The 17500-nt window shown below is 42.7% G+C and overlaps 1 protein-coding gene across 1 annotated transcript in view; it reads left to right on the top strand.

Moving 5' to 3' along the window:
* Positions 1 to 17500, top strand: part of LOC121680308 (potassium/sodium hyperpolarization-activated cyclic nucleotide-gated channel 1) — a 55887-nt gene that overhangs the window by 17508 nt on the left and 20879 nt on the right. Inside the window, exon 3 of the mRNA XM_042059595.1 lies at positions 7469 to 7630. Coding sequence (XP_041915529.1) covers positions 7469 to 7630 — 162 coding nt within the window. The remainder of the gene's footprint in view (positions 1 to 7468; positions 7631 to 17500) is intronic.

Raw genomic sequence — 17500 nt, 5'->3', positions numbered from 1 at the left:
CGGTGTTGACTCTGGCATGTTCCACATAAATCTTACATCAATGCATGGCTCAGTGTCAAGCTGTTGAGTTTCCTCAAGTCATGGGTTTTGGCCATGTTGTTTTTTTCGTAAACTCTTGAGTGCAGCCCGGCCGCCTGTGAGCGCCCGTGTGGAGGATGTGAGCCCCGACTGTGTCTCTGGGCCTCTAGTGCAGGCTGCGCCTCGCAATGGAAACAGATTAAGCGAGCAGTGGAGTCGAGGTTATCACGCTCACGCGACCAAAATAGATGTGCAGCTTGCTCGCCGCCCCGGAGCTGACCAAGTGTGCAGGGGAGGATGGGAAGTGAGGGGAGAGATGAATGCTCAATGGCAAAGTCCCCCTGAGATGACCGTGTGGGCACTGGACACAAGCACATCGATTGCTGAGGCAATTTATTCATTCTTGAATAGACATAAATAGACCTTTGAATATATGGATAGATGGATGAATGGATAAGAGTGAGATTTTGACATTTTTATCTTTGACATGATTTATGGGGATGTGGTGAGTCCACTACCTGGCAAGATGGCTTTCTCTCTTTTCTCCAAGATTGTCTGACATAATGTAACAGCAAACATACAGAAACATGAAAAGATAATCAAAGTCTTGGGGATTGGGAATATACGTGTGTGTGTGTGTGTGTGTGTGTGTGTGTGTGTGTGTAGTTAGGGGGCCTCATATAAACAAAAACATGAAATGAGAGATGAGAGGCTTTTTAAAATGATGTCACTTTTCATTCAAACCTATTCCAAAGGATAATTTGTTTAAATAATGCACAGTGGCATAGACAGCAGGCTATTTCTATTAATGTTGGTCCCCTAGTTGATTCCCCCCTCTCCCTGATAATTCCTGATGAAAGTGATGAAATCTGATGAATGGACTTTATGTATTAGACATATAATTTCATACACTTAAAGCTCTTGCTGTCTGATTGGTCTTGCCTCTTTCTTCTGTGCACTTAATTTGGTGAAAGAAGAGTAAGGTGCACATTTAACAGTCCTCTAAAGCATTTCCTTGCTCTGATTTAAAACCAGCTCAGCGTTCATCTACAATACACTACAGTGCATTATTGATGTCAGGGACTAATTGTTTTTCTATTGATTACCTTATCTTTAATTATCTCCTTCCCCACACAATTATTATCATCAGCTAATGTCAAGGTCAGTTTTGCTCGAGAAGGACTTCACCTAGCAGCTAAATCAAACAAGGCAAGCAAAACCTCTGGTGTCTGCACTGATATGCCATTTGTATGGCACAGAAAGGGACTGCGTTCAGGGATTAGAGTACTGTCCATAAACCATATTATAATACTTTACTGAACTACTGAGCTGAGGAAAGAGTTGATCAGTTTTCATATGAATTGAAGTTAATTAGTTTAATGCTGATAAGAGAGCGATAGATATAGTGGTGTCTCTGTTCGGAGTGCTGGGCGGATGCCTTATCCTCAGTGATCAGGGCTCCTCCATATGCATGAAGCTGGCTGGGACTCATGGGAGAAAACAGGGAGGTGGTAGGTGGAAGGGAAATGATGTGGGATGTCAGTATTCAGATAACACTTGGGTCAGCTGGTGAGCTATGCAGGCTTTTTTTCATAGGCGAAGCTGTGGAAAACTGTACTTAGAGAATCAATGGCATAAGTCTGCAAAATGAGTTGGCATATCTACCAGTGATTCACAGCGTTTAGGTTTAGACTGTCTTTGTGTTGGTGTGCTTCAGGTGATCACCACTGGGCTGTGGAAGAGCACATGGTTTATTGGCGGCGAGCGTGCTGATTGGCCGCATGGCAGGCGCTAGATGTTGCTGTGGAGCCACTCCTCTGGGTCGACTTCTCTGTGCCTCTCGGCAGGAGGCTCGGCAGAGTTTCACACTCTCTGAAAGAGCCCGTGATGTCACATGCATGATTTATTTAATGGAGGGGTGCAAACAGAAGCGCTCTTTTTAATGACGAAAAGCTGCGGAAAGGGCAAAAGAAAATACTATGAGTCATATTTCCTCCTCTTGAGATGGATTCTGCCTCATTTGGTGTGTTGGATTCTTAGGTCTGTGACCCGAGGCACATCTCTTCCCAAGCATGCAAGCCGAGCAAACAACTGAAATTGAATTGCCAACAACACAACTGAAAATTGCCCCTCATTTCCAGTATGTCTCAGATAGTCCACTCAACGCAACTATTGTTTCTGTAACAAAAGTATACTAAGGGGATTTTAAGCCAAAGCCATTTTCCTGGAAACAGTTTGTCATCTCCCAACGTAATAACGAGTGGTGGATTTAATCCAGGCAAATTAGTCTCTTGTTAATCCTTCATAACCTTTCGTAGAGGTCAATCATTGCTGTGTGTAATTTAAAAATGGAGATCGTATATTTGATGATCCTGCAAGTTCCACTTTCTCTGCTGACATGGGGCAAGGCTGGTTAAATGTGTTTTATACTCTTAAGCATGTTGGCAGTTGAATCATCCAGAAGATTTCACCATTGGTGACTTCACTGCCAGGGTGATGTGCAAAGTATTAAGGGATTGGCTGTTTAATACACTTAAATCAAACCCTACAATACAGAGTGCCGTGTAACAGTAGCTAACAGCCATGGGAAAATCCTGTCTGTAGTGTAATGTGCTCTTCAGAAGCACTGTGCAATCATGAGAACTAATGTCCTCTCAACACTAGCAAAATGCACAACTTAGCATCAGTGCTCAGCAAAACAAAAGACACAGACCACTTTCCTTTCGGAAATATTTGATACAAATGCCCTCCCCATTCACTTCTCAATGTGTTTTGTTGAGTGCACACACACAAACACACACACAGACACACACACACACACACACACACACACACAAACACAAACACACACACACACACACACACACTCACACACACATGGTGCTATGTTGACCTTGTTAATGAAGACACGTCTGTTGTGTGTTTGGTGTAGCACCTTATGTGATAAACTCATTAATTCGGATTACCTGGGGTTTGTACACAAATCTATCAAGGAAACCAATGTTATAGCCCTTCTAATCCATCTGCATTATGGGACAGGCGTTTTACAACAGGTTGGAGGGGGGTACAGTAAACATGTTACAGTACAAAAAGACTGTTGTTGTTGTTAAAGGTTGTTAAACCTGTCAGGATGTACCAGCTTGTGTAGGCATATTTAAAAGGACTTTTCAAGTCATGTCAAGACTGATGTTGATAGTTTATACTGTACAGTGTTCCTATGCAGACAGAACAGAGAGTGTAAATTGTGCAGACTATCTTTGGGAGGAAGCGGTTTGGCTACAAGGTTATTCCCAAGCCTGTGCAGGTGCAACCTGACAGAGGCTGTTAAGGCCTTGCTAAGCTAAACACAAGAGGATGCTCAGCGCCATTCTCCACAGCTTTGATTCTTTGGTTGCCCCTGCCCCCCCCCCTCTCCCTTCTCTGTCTATTTTGTTGTGTTTTCAATTATCTGTCGTTGACGCAGACTTTGCAGACAGGCTGTCAGGGGCTCTTCATATCTGTGGAGAGTGTGAAACATTAGCAATTCAAATAGGCCTATGTGCTCTTTCCTGTTTATCACTTTTTTCAGGGGTCCTGCAGGAATATCTGCCTCTCCTCCCTCTCTCTTTCCCTCTCTCTCTTTCTCTCTCTTTCCCTCTCTCTCTTATTCCCCCCCCCCCCCCCATGTGTTGTTCTCTGGTGTGTGTCTAAGTGTGTAATCAAACAGTGTTTGCATCCGTAGGAAAAGAGGATGAAAAGGCTTGAGTTGGGAAAAAGCTGTTGAGACTTCCACCCCTCGGAGCCAGCTGCAGCTAATTTTAGCGTCCCCTCCCGTGCTGTGCCGGGCCCATGCCGAATGGCTGTGAGAGATTAATGGAGTTACGGCAGCGCTACCGCGCAGAGCTTTCGGACGCCCTGTCTGAACCCGCTGAGCCCTGCCTCTGCCCCTGGCACGGCCTTGGCCTGGGCACCGTGCGGCGCAGTGTCAGCAGCGGTCTCTGCGGGAGGCCGCATACGGAGGGACAGGTCTGGGCACCTGCGCTGGGCACCACAGGGCTCCTTATCCTCTAGGTTGTCTGTTGGTGCTGCGTCACGGTCAAGTGTCAAGCTGAGAGGCGGTAGGGGTTGTCCACTGGGTGGGAAGCAGAGGGACAGGTCCAAAGGGGACGGAGAGAAGGGAACTGAGAGGGAGAGAAAGCTGAGGTTTGGGGTAAGGGACGAACGTCTGGTAAGCATGAGACAATTCTGCAGAGGTGATGGTCTAACAATAACAAATAGTATTGAAGAGAAAGAGTAAGAGAGAGAGAAAGAGAGGCAGGAATATATCATACACTTATAAATGACAATGTCACTGCTTATTCTAATGCCACAATCTTACTTCATAAGGAAAAGAAAATAAATGACAATGTCACTGCTTATTCTAATGCCACAATCTTACTTCATAAGGAAAACATCACATTATATAACACAATATAACGGAAGATTAATATACTAAATTGATTTTCAAATTTACTGATAAATTATTTGACCTTAAGCCCTTTATTATGTAGCCTATTGTATGCAAAACAATTACTGTGGTATTTCAAGATCTCAAGTGAAAATGCCCAGCTTTCTGAATCATATTATATATTGACATGGGGCCCAAAATGTTCAATGATTTAACTAGCAAATAGTTGATTTTTACTTTTTAACTCATGCTTATAATTCTGATCTAAAGTCAGTTCTTGACCAACCCAAATCCAAAGCCAATGTTATTTGTAACCTATGAAAAGTGTGGATGTTTTACTTTCTAAACCTGGACTCTGTAATACGTACCATTTAGCAGGGGTTAATAGCTGACCCAGAGTAGCCATTCATTGTGTAAGTGATGTTTGCCCTTGTGTCAGTAACCTTGAGTGTAAATCAATTTCCTGCTACGTCATCACCTTTGCCATAGGAGGCCGTTTGTGCTGCAGTTCACCTCCACGTGAGGACCACAGCACGTTCCCCTCAATGTGAAGGTGTTATTTCCCTGATGAATGCCGGTGCTGGTCTGTCTTCACCGGTGGCTATATTCCTGCACCAGGGGGAAGCAGGACATTTAATATGGTGCTGAGGATGTGCACTGCCAAGATGTAAACATGGAGGATTGGCTTCCAAGTAATTGGTTGGGAAACTGCCCCAAGGCTGAGCAGCCGAAATGCAGGCAGAGATGTCTGGAGTTGCCAGGTGTCACTGTACAAAATCTCTAAACAATTCCTAGTGCCAATATCTTGTCCTCTTGCTCTTAGCCTCCGAGATGGTTATTACAGTAACAGGACTACAGATACGTCATACACTTGCATTGTTTTCGTGACCACATGATCAGATTTAGCGTAATGTACTGTGATGCTAAATGTCAAGGAGAATAAATGGCAAAATAATAATTATAAAGCATTCATTATAAGATATTAAGCTAATGATACAAAAATGTCATCCTGCTGTAAAATAACATTTGCTAAGGTGGAAGATGGCTGGATCCTAAAATTCAAAACATGGTGTGGAGAGAGTACCTAGTATTTGACATCATGTCATACTTTTTTTTACATTAGTGTTTAACAGTATCAGCTATTCTATGACTTTTATTAACCAGACTGTGAGTAAACATATGGTTGTTTTTGGTCCTTTTTATATTTCATAATCCACAGACCATGTGGACCAGTGAGCATGACCAAAAAGAAACTTGGCTCCAGCCCTGAATAAGAGGCTAACTTGAGTTAAACTAAAGGTCACAAGCCTCCCTTGTCAGTGGGTTTTTCTGGATGTAAAATTAACTCACGATTCCCTCATTGCTCCCACACTGAACCTATTAAAATAACCGTAAAATCCATGCATTGGTGAGTTTATGGAGAAAGCAATCTTGTCACCTTAAAAGTAAATAGCAATTACCCCAACACTCAAGATAAGACAGCCCACCATACATTCTGGCGTGTGGATGTGTGGAGACTGGTTTTATCATGCAGAAACAGAACAGCTCTTTCTCCCACACTGAAGAATCATGCTTGGGCCAAAGTGGGAAGCATAATAAGCAGAAAAAATAATGGATTTTGTATGCAAATGAGAGGGCCTGAATTTATGACCCATTCACAGCAGCATGATAGAGTTGGCTTTGTCCAGAACTAATGTCACCAACCTCTTTTATACTGACTCATTCAACCATGGTGCAGATTGCATTCTTTTATATAGATCCTTGGTTTGATTAAACCACAAGTCTGAAGTATTGCTCTAATGTAGATCTGTGCTAACAGTAGCTTATCATCTCTGTACAGCGGGAACAATTGTGGTGGAGACACCTTCAGACTAGCATGATCTGCCAAATGAATTTCTGATTATTCTGATTCTGATAATTATCATAGATAACGAGTGTGTGTAAGATCTCTTCATGGCAGAAATGAAACACTTTTGGTTTTGGTTAGTAGCTACTTAAGGAAATAGAATGGAAGTCACATCATTCTTCTCAGATGTATTATGCCAGTGATATTTGGTTGTTTACTACATATTTCAAGATGTCCATTTGGAGCTGAGATTTGCACAAAATCCCCCCTTCTCTCTCTCTCTCTCTCTATCTCTCTCTATCTCACACACCCCTTCCCTTTCTGGCTTGATCTCTCTGTCTTCATTGGTCCTATTTTGGTCTGTTGTCTATTTACTTCCTGGGTAAAAATGGATTTTTTTTGTCCTCAGCCCAAGTCAGGTCGATTGCTGACCTTGGGGGTTCTGAGGGAAATATAAGTCCCCATTTCTCTGACTTGAGATGTTTATCTACATTGCAATATCAGAGATATTAGGCTTTGCTGTCTCCCTTTCAGATATCTGTGTGATCTCTTTGTATTTTCTGGTTGTGAATCACTTGTTCTGGCGTGCCCTGGTTGTTAAATGGAGATTTAATTGGCATGCATGCACACTGTCTAGATGGGATCAATAAAACAGAAAGACACAGCAGGAATCTTGAGTATCAGAACATCATGTCCATAATAAGAAGCGGTCAAGTATCATAACCTAAGCCACATATAAGAGTTGTTTATTCTGGTCAGGCATGTGGAGTCTTTGTGTGTTCTGTCTTAAATAGTGTGCCTGATTGTATGTGAGTGTGTGGGTGGCAATTCTCTGTGTGTTTTTCAGCTGCTCATTACTGAAGCTCACATCACAAATGTTTTATGCAATCTTTACACAATTATCTCATTATTTGCCAGATATCATTTATTTAATAACTAGAATGTTAGAGACATATCTGTGTAGATGAACTAAATGAGGACTATAAATATACTTTATGAATACAGTAAGATTGTTACAGCAGCCTTCTGTGACACATCACACACTATTATATTACATGCTATATTATGCTATATATATTTGAATAGTCAAGCAGTGTTTCACATTTCTGTAACCTTTTCATTCAAAACTTATTGATTTTATATATTTGATATTTATCCAATCTCTTGTCATGTTTCAGATTTTCCATATGACCTATGACCTGGCCAGTGCGGTGGTGAGGATTTTTAACCTGATCGGGATGATGCTGCTGCTGTGCCACTGGGATGGCTGTCTGCAGTTCCTGGTGCCCCTCCTGCAGGACTTCCCCCCAGACTGCTGGGTCTCCTTAAATGGCATGGTGGTAAGTGGCACACGCTTTTTCACTCTCGTTTTTCCTCTTCACTGGACTGACTGCTTTATGTGCTCAAGTCAGATTTTCATCAGGAGATTTTTTCCCTTTTCCCCCATCAAATGACACTGAGTTCTAGTGGCTTTTGATGGCCGCTGGGCTTGATTAAATGGCTGCTCAAGGGTGCATGGAATGTCCTCCAGCCAAGGTGTGTTGAAGCAGTGATAAGCAGAATAAAGTACTGCATTATATGTACAACCTGAGAAGTTCAATATTCCTTAAGAGCTGACTGAGTGATGAAATCAATGGACGGCTTTCTAGAGAAATAAATCATGGTATGGAATGGCTACCTTTTTTAATCAGCTGGTTGAAAGGATTGAAAATTTTCTTTAAGCCAGTGAATGTGTGGTTCAGTTAAATTGTTGATATCACTATCCTTAGATTACACTCTTCAATTATCGTCACTTTGTATAGCTCAAGGTTAAACATCACCTTATAACTCAAGCCCAGCTATGGATTAAAGTTCTTTTAAACCACACAAAAGTCCTTTCAAATACTAAACTAAGTGGTATAAGGATGAGTCACCCACCCAGACCTCACCCCCACCACACCCCACTGCTGTCCATGGGAATGAAACGTCCTTTCTCACACAGCTTCACTTTCACACGTGCCTGTTTGCTAACTGCATCAAAATGAAGTGATGCAAAATGAATTCATCGGGATTTGTTACCTCTGCTTTTTTATAATGTGCTTAGAGCTTCAGGATAATGCTCTGGCTCTGTGCAGTCTGTCCAGAAAGGATGAGATCAGTTTCATTATCCTGACTGGATCAGATGAGACTAAAACATCATTAACATATAAAAAGTAATTTGATATAGAGCCACCACCTGATTTTGGTGAGCCAGCCAGAATGGTCCCTGCACAAAATGAGCTCCTCATAAGCTTCTTATGGTTTAGAAGGAGAGAGCTTTTCTCGGACAGAGCATTGCCCTGTCTGACCAAGATTATATGTTTTATTTTCTCTCTTGGAGCAACATACAAAGCTCAAAAGACAGAGTTTGGGGGACATGAGGGAAATCTTCTTGCCTTATCTCATGTTTGCCGTGGTCATTTAGTGTAGCATACATATTAGGTAATAATGGAGGTGCAGTCAGGATGGAGTTACGCAACAGCTTTGTGTTATTTGTTTTGAGAGCTGCAGGGCCAAGATGAAACTTACAGATTTACAAAATTTCTCTTGTCTGTCTGCCGTGATTTCATGTTCAGAAATCATGGTGGATGCTGCTGAATCATCCACGGTGTCTCTGTCGACACGTCATCTGCCTCAGAAAAGTACACTGGCTCTCGGGCCAAAAACAATCTGTATCATCTTTTGTTTGTGTAACCCCCACACTTTATCTCACTGAAAACAGAAAATGTTATCCAAATCCTCACCTCTGCATCACTAGTAGTATTTTATCTGACATGTTCAAGTCATTTTGAAAGCAGTCCACCCTATCTCCTGATGTGAATTTGAATTGCTTTCGGCCTTTTTTTGTCAACCTGACTGAAGAGTCATGACTCTAATAAGAAACCAGTCGATGGTGGCAATATGATAAAAGCTGTTTGATGTTACACGGTGGAGGTTTAATGCCGTCACCAGTCTAAGTTTAGGTTGGAATCCATTTGGAGTTTGTCATCCGGCACTATTATAATGGCCCAGGTGGAGATCAGTCTTCATTTAGACTCGCATCCCCCGCACCGCGGGCCCCTCCTCACACACTCCTGAGTACAGAACATGAGGCGAGACGTTCATGGGCCAATGCAGCTAAACTAGTTATGTGGGAATGGAAGGGGTTTCTCATTGTGCTCATTCCCCAAAGTGATTAAAATCGCATCAGAGTTAGCATTGCAGTGCAGCCAGTTGTGGTGCCATAAATATGATAAATTGCAATGTGAACAATATGGCAGCAGAGGTGAGATTCAATTCAACTGGGGCCAGATGACTGCCTCATATTCCAAATTTGGACAAAGAAATGTTGCTTTAATGCAGGTCAAAATAGGATTCATTACAAGTTTCACAATATTGTGTACAATGTTCTTTGTAAAAGCTGTAATTGTAATGATACATTCAAACAATAATTCCATCTTCACTTCTGTGATAACCCTCTTAAGTATTCCAAAGGATCAAATGAAATATCACAGTGTGTATGTGACTTTCCTGAATTGCAATTAGTTGACTTGTATTTGTGTGGTATCTTCTTGATCTCTTAAAGCTGTTAATACTGACATTTGCCCCTTTCCAATAGAATTATAGCTACAATCTCATTCAGCACTGGCAATTTTCAGAGCTATACAAGATTGAACATGATTCAACACTGTCAGTAAAGTAATTGCATTGGTCAGGTACTACTTGTGGAAGCATAGATCTAAACTACATACATTACAGAGCAAAATAGATAATGTTACATTCTGTGACATGAAGTTACTCTCTCTCTCTCTCTCTCTCTCTCTCTCTCTCTCTCTTGCTCTCTGGCTGTGTGTGTTTGTTTATGTGTGTGTGTGTGTGTGTGTGTGTGTGTGTGTGTGTGTGTGTGTGTGTGTGTGCTCTGAAAAGAGAGGTCAAACGCCCCTAGTTCCTCATTTCAGAGGGATGAGATCGGAGCTTGAAATTGCGCCCTTGGGTCCTAATTGTAAATGCTGGCCCCAGGTTCTTGCTCTTGCCTTTCCCATCCCTTGCCTGTGTGGAGGACGAGAGCCCACATGAAACACACACACACACACACACACACACACACACACACACACACACACACACACACACACACACACACACACACATACACACACACATACGCACACACACACACACACACACACTCTCTCTCTCTCTCTCTCTCTCTCTCTCTCTCTCTCTCACACACACACACACACGCATGCACATTCAGGCTATAAATGTATGTCAGTACTTCTCCCCATCAGCACCAGTGAGCACCAGAGCAGGACCACCCTCGCACATCATCTGTATGCGGTGGGGAATCTCTTTCCAGTCAGGCTATGAATATAGCTCAATTCATTTTCCCTAATACAGTCATTGATGTACAGCACTTTTAATTTATTCCATCAAAAGGTGTTGAGGTAGTGACTCATTTTCTTGTCCTTGATATGGAAAAAATATACTAATGTGTGTAGGTTACCAGAGAAATATATTTAAATCATATATTCTGTAGGTATACAGAGCCTTTTTTTTAAAAAACTAAAAAACATATGTTTGGTAGAACTGCATCCTGTGAAGTTAGGTGCTTATTTTGCCATGTTTGTGTGGCATAGCAAGCCTAAATAAGGGAATCCCTGCACAGCAAAATCAATGCTGATGAAGAAATGAATAAAGATCCCCTCATGCTGTGGGTAGTGGCTCATCTGTGTGTGTGTGTGTGTGTGTGTGTGTGTGTGTGTGTGTGTGTGTGTGTGTGTGTGTGTGCGCGTGTGTGTACGCCTGACTGTGTTTGTTCATTTGTGTATGTGTGCACGGGTATGTGTGGGTGTGTGTAACGGGCAGTAGTCTGGCTGTGTGACGGTGGTCACTCCAAGCATAGATAGTCGAGAGCAGCTAACTGCTCCTCACACCAGAAAGTACTTGCCAGAAATGCATCTCCAGAGACAGGGCCTGCAGCAAGAGGAGCGCTTTTGATCTCCTCTTTAGCTCTTAGATATGAAAGGATCCCATGCACTGGATATCGAAGTATCATGGGAAAGATGCAATCGGAGCAGTGATGCAATGATGGTGAATCACTTGCAAGCGTTTTTGTACCATATTTTATTTTTTAAGACATGAATAGCATAGATAGATAGATAGATACTTTATTGATCCCCAATGGGAAATTCAAGACTGGACAGTCTCAGGCTGAGCTCTAATTCTCTGATGGATCTCTGATATAGTATCACCTACTGTATCGTAACACCCCCAATTATCACCACTTTTGTTCAGAAATTCTAAAACAACGATGTTTTTTAACACTTCAAAATAACATTTACTAAATGAACCTTACATTTTTCAGTAGCCATAGTTGTGTAGATTTGAACAAAATCTGGTTTGGTTCTTAACGGGAGCATTTACTGCCTGAAATATCCGATTTTGTTTACCACGCTCGGAGTTATAGTGCTGGCCTGATGGGTCCCCTATTTACACCGTTTCAACGGCACATGGACGGTTAGACCGAGAATTCTCGTCGTGAAATTAAAATTCCACTGGAGCTCCAAGCGGTTGTGTACACGCAGCCTTACAACACTGTTTACAGCTCCTCGAGTCACGGTAAAATGTCATTTTTGGTACATAGCTAATTTAGATACACCTATGTTGTGGGTGGTTGTGTTTCTATAGGAGTCCGCTGTCTTGGTTTGTATAGAAATGGATATTAAGTGACACATACACGCAAGACGGTGGAAATACGGGACCGGTGGAAATAGGGGGAGTTACTATATGTTACATACATGTTGGCTTCATGCAAATTTAAATTCTACTCTCCACCTGCAAACAAGCGTGATTTAAAGCTGTTAAATGTTTTGCCGCACAATTATGAATCCTGAACCACTATGTTTCACAAATCTCCATGTAGGGTGGGGAGGTGAAAAGTGTCAGCACGTGAGAAAAAGACTGTAGTACTTATGGGAACATAGTTTAGAGCCAATTGTCTCTATTTCTCAGAGAGTGGACATGCAGTGTGGCGCTGGTGCTGTTAATGTCCTGTGGAATGTGGCCAGGGATTAATACTCTCTTCAGTGCATTCATTAGTCTACTTGTGCATCGACTCATTGTCATTCCAGTCAGGCAGAGCTGGGGCCTGGGCAAAGCAATGACCATTGGCCTCCCCTCAAAGTGGACCGGAGCGTCTGTGTGATTCACACATGCTGCTGACCTCTGATGGTGATTGGGCTTGTTGTTGAACAGGCCGGCGAAACGCGGGCGCTGGACCTCAGACGAGGTCTGCCAAGCTCACCTAGGTTCGGCGGACCTGGAGCGCAAAAAGCCCAGACTGGCGGCCTAGTCTCTAGCCTCTTAGCCTCTCAGAGGCGCATCAGCGTTCCCAGTCCAGCTTTTAATCAGCTTCCTGTCCAGGTTTGTGTGAAAGCACCCCTTTATTTCTCCTGACACAACTGCATGACGTCATTTCAGAAATTGCAACTTTGGATGTTGTCGGGGGAAAACTTTTATGCCAGACTCCCTATCCAAACACCCCCAACAACACCAATGCTGCATATTTGACAACGGCAGTTGAAACGAAAAAAAAAATCTTTTGTGTCTGTTCTCAGAAAGACTACCTTCCTCACCCTGTCACTTCCTTTGTGTCGGTGGCGGCTGCGGTCCAGTGGCAGAGGCGGTGGTGCAGTCTGGCCTTTGGTTGTTTCCTGCGAACGCTGGGCCTATTTTAATCTGGGCGTGCAGATAGGCGGCCGGGCTGACGTCTCGTGGAGGCTGTGTGTGCGGGTGATGTGTGGGCCTGCAGATAGAGCGGAGGGGCGCGGTACAGGACGCGGCCCTATTATCTCCATGACTAATGGAGGCAGAGGGACCTGGGCCTCTGTGAGCGCTGCTTTTACTTAATCACCAGCCGTGATAACGAGGGGACCAGGCTCAGCCCTCCAGACCTGGGCTGCAGCTCAGACACCTTCTCAAGGGTACGGTGGGGGAAGGGTAGGGTGGGGGAAGGGTGGGGTGGGGGGCAAATGTAGCAGTAGCTCTCGCCCCGTTCAACCCCCCTCCCCCCACCATTAGTGGGATATATTCTCTATCACATTTTATGCATACAAAATCATTATGACTATTGTTTTTTATAAGAGCTTTCTCACTGGAGAATATTTGGACATTTTTGCATAACTTCTAATGATGTATTGAAAGAGGCTGACCTGTTCAGTAGTAAAGGGCTATGGCTACTGAATTAATGACTTGACTTTTGGGAACATTCTCTCTCTCTCTCTCTCTCTCTCTCTCTCTCTCTCTCTCTCTCTGTGTGTGTGTGTGTGTGTGTGTGTGTGTGTTTGCAAAAGAGTGCATGAGGAGTTTGTTATGGCTCATTTGAATTTCTATGACTAGATTTATTAGCAGGGGTGTTGAAGAGGCTCCATAGAGAATAGATAACCTCATGCATATTCCCTCACCCTGCCAAGCCACTTTCTCCTCAAATGCCTGTGGCACTGAAGAGACGATCAACTTTCTTTACATGTTTTTATTTCATAGACAACTTTCAGATGCACTATATAGTCTACGACGCTATTACAATCCACAGTGCAGGATAAAGAAAATACTGTAACCCTATTCAGCCCTATTGACATAAGGACTAAACCAATGACTATAGCATCACTTGAAAAATGTGATGTCATGTGCTAAATGCAAAAGAATTACAAATAAATAATAATTGATTCTCTAGGCTGATAAATGTACTTCAAGAAAGAAATATGATTTATTAAGATGTATTCCTTTTCTCCATTTTCCATGCATTCATTAGTTGTGTTTTGTGTTTGTTGAGTGGGGGGGGGGGGGGGGGGGGGTTGTTTCTCATTGTGATTGTGAAACATCTGAAGAGCAGTGTTCTTTGGCCTGCTGGGTTGTTTGTCCTATTTTGATTGCTACATGAATCATTTGCATACAATCTTCAGTCCTGTGTGAAGGTGGAATGGGGGAATGTATTGAGGGTGGTACTGTGTACATCTCACACACATAGCACAAGCAGCACCTAGTTACCAACAAAAAATGAGAGTCAGTCCCCTTCCTGGTCACATAGATCTCACATCACAGTGGCTGTGACATGACTGGCTGCTTGGCCTCTGTTCACACCAGAGCTCTGAGTGGTCGGCGGCTGACCACCATTCCATCACACATGGCGTTTTGGAAGGCCTGCTGCTGCCAGAAATAACAAGCGTGATAAACGGTTACTGACAAAAACACTTGACATCTGACAGAGATGCAAATTCTTCTGCCTAGTTTAGTGTTCAAATCCCAAAAGCTTTTTACTCTTTTCATAGCAAATGTGTTTTATATTCCCATAGGCCGCAGTGAGAGGCAGACGATATTGTATCAAAAGCCCCCTTTTGAAATGTTAAAAGTCAGTTTGGGCTCAGAGAGCAGTATGGAGATGTGATGTTTGATGCTACTTTGACTGCCAATTCATTGTTTGGGATAAATTTGAGTTTTTTTGTAACTCATAGATCTGCACATTATCATTGCATTAAAACACTTTCTTAAAAGTGGTAATTCAATGATCTATTTAAAATGTTTCAACACTCACATCTTAAATAATTACTCTTAAAATAAGTCATCTTGGTATGTATATACAACACATGATCCTGTACTTTGTCAGTAGCACTGTCATTCATAATATTGTCCTTCATTTTTCGCCGAGGGGTCTTAGAAACCAACATTCAGGGACTAGCCGTGGCTGTGGACAAGTCTTTATTGTTAAGCCCCCTCCTGTGCTGATACACTCAAGGCAAGAAAGCAATCTGCCTTTTAAATATTTATTTTATAGTCTCTCAGAACGCAGCCTTGTAAATACATCCCATTTCTTGATCCTCATGTCATGTTGTGTACAGTATGTTGCTATGCTCTCGTGTTGTTTTGTTTAACCCTCAGGTCACGTGATGCAAATGCCTCCCAGGGCTACGCTGACTGGCTGAATCTCCTTTGTCTATTAGATTACGGAGAGCGTTTCCAGGAGAAAATATCTCAGAGTCTCTGTCATGTAAAGTTATTTATGGCAGCATAGTGATAAGCTGTTTTTCATCTGCTATCTGATACTCTGTCCCAGCCGACTGTCTTACTGCAATTATAGTAATGTGGAGCAAAGAAAGACTGACATAATGTCTAATGTCTGCACAACAAGAAGAATGTACACAGTCTACAGGTCCATCCTGTCATTACAGGTTACATGATACACATGTTTCAGGTATGAACGTACACACGCACAGACACAGACACACACACACACACACACACATGAAAGAAAAGGAAAATGTAGGTTTTAATGAGATGTCCTTGTTGCTGTCCTACCCACAACAGGTCAACAGGACAAGTTTTAAGTGGTGAAATACATATTTGAATATTTAGAATAAAAGTTTTAGAATGTTTAGATAAAATTGTTGCAAATCAGTAAATATCTCTGTATAATGTAAAACATATATTTTTGAACAGGGTTACTGATTAGAGCTTTGAACATGATTACTTTTGACATTTTCGGTTTCATAATCATATTTTGGTGTACACCATCACAGGTAGCAGTGATATAGTCCAAGCAGTCCAGACTCAGTTCCTGATGACAGTAGCATAGGTAATTATCAGATAATTTCCCCATCAATCCCCAGAAGAAACAAGCAATCAGCGTGGAGATTAGATTTCATATTAATAGGTGAGTCAGCGGAGGAGCTAATTTAGCCATAAATTTGCCATTACCTCTGTCTGGATGATGGATTGTCCTTCGTGCTCAAACAGAGGGGTGAGCGTTGCTGTTTGATGGCACAGTTGCTATCATCCAATTTTTCTAAAAGGTGCACATAAAGGCCCAGCATGTGCAGGAGTTATTATAGGGCTGCCATGTGATATATTCAGTGGCAGCACACCATGGTGTGTCAGGTGCAGAGAAGGAGAGAGATTTACGGTGATGTTCCTCTGGAGTTCTGCATTGGGTGAGAAATGCTAGGCTTCCTCAGCACTTTCTGTCTTCAAAGGACACACAGTGATTCCAATAGTCAGCAACTTGGAAACAACTACAGGACTCTAGCTCAGAGCTGTCACATTCCTTATTCAAAGAAAGCCTTGTACCGATCACACACACACACACACACACACACACACACACACACACACACACACACACACACACACACACACACTCACACACACACACACACACACACACACACACACACACACATATACACACGTACGCACACACACACATTCCCAACCATTTGTTCTTTTAGTGTCACTAGCTTTCTCTGTCTCACGCACACACACACACACACACACACACACACACACACACACACACACACACACACACACACACACAGTAAAGGTTTTGTTTTGATGTTTCGGATTCATCATCTTAGTTTATCATGAAATGTTGACAAAGCAACAGTTTTAGTACTCAAAACAGGAAATGGATTTGACTAATTTCTTATTTGTATTCACTTGTTGGTTGTGTATATTGTGCCTTGTGCATCACTTGTGTATGATTACAAACTGATGAGTCAACAGTTGGACTTCCTTCTCATCCCAAAGTGGATCACAATTCCCCAAAGGCCCAATTTTCCTCCTCAGTGAACTAAAATATTCATATGTTTTTTTTCTCCAGTGGGGTGTTTCCTACAACATTATATAACACTTCACATACAACACCAGCAAAATGCCATTTGACAAGAACAATAAAATCTCATTGAATTACAGTAATAAACATTTCTATTTATTAGCTCGCATGACCTGACATGTTGGTTGAGATTTAGGCCACCTTGGTGATGCTGTGTTCCTGTCTGTGCGACTCTTGAGTGGATCCTGCTCCGAACAGCTGTGCTAATCGCCCATGAGAGCACGGAGTTCACGACTGCTCATTTCCCCTCTCCCTCGCCTGGCTGGCCTCCCCAGGCCACTGGCAAAGCTGAGCATCAGCCGCACAAAACAAATCGGAGTAATAGATGTTGATTAGTGGTGCTCACAGCCAACGATTGTTCCACACCCAGCGGCGGCCGAGCACTAGAGAGGACTAGGGAGGAGTAGGGAGAGTTGGCACAAGGGAAGACAAGGGAAGACGTTGAGTAAGAGGGAGAGAGAGAGAGAATGAGAGAGAGAGGGAGGGAGAGAGAAATAGAGGAAAACGTGCACTGACACAGAGAGAGAAGTTTAGCTCGCTCTGC

The sequence above is a fragment of the Alosa sapidissima genome, chromosome 13 (assembly GCF_018492685.1).
Source record: "Alosa sapidissima isolate fAloSap1 chromosome 13, fAloSap1.pri, whole genome shotgun sequence".
In the NCBI taxonomy this organism is placed as follows: domain Eukaryota; kingdom Metazoa; phylum Chordata; class Actinopteri; order Clupeiformes; family Clupeidae; genus Alosa; species Alosa sapidissima.
This window is presented reverse-complemented; position numbering and strand designations above follow the sequence as displayed.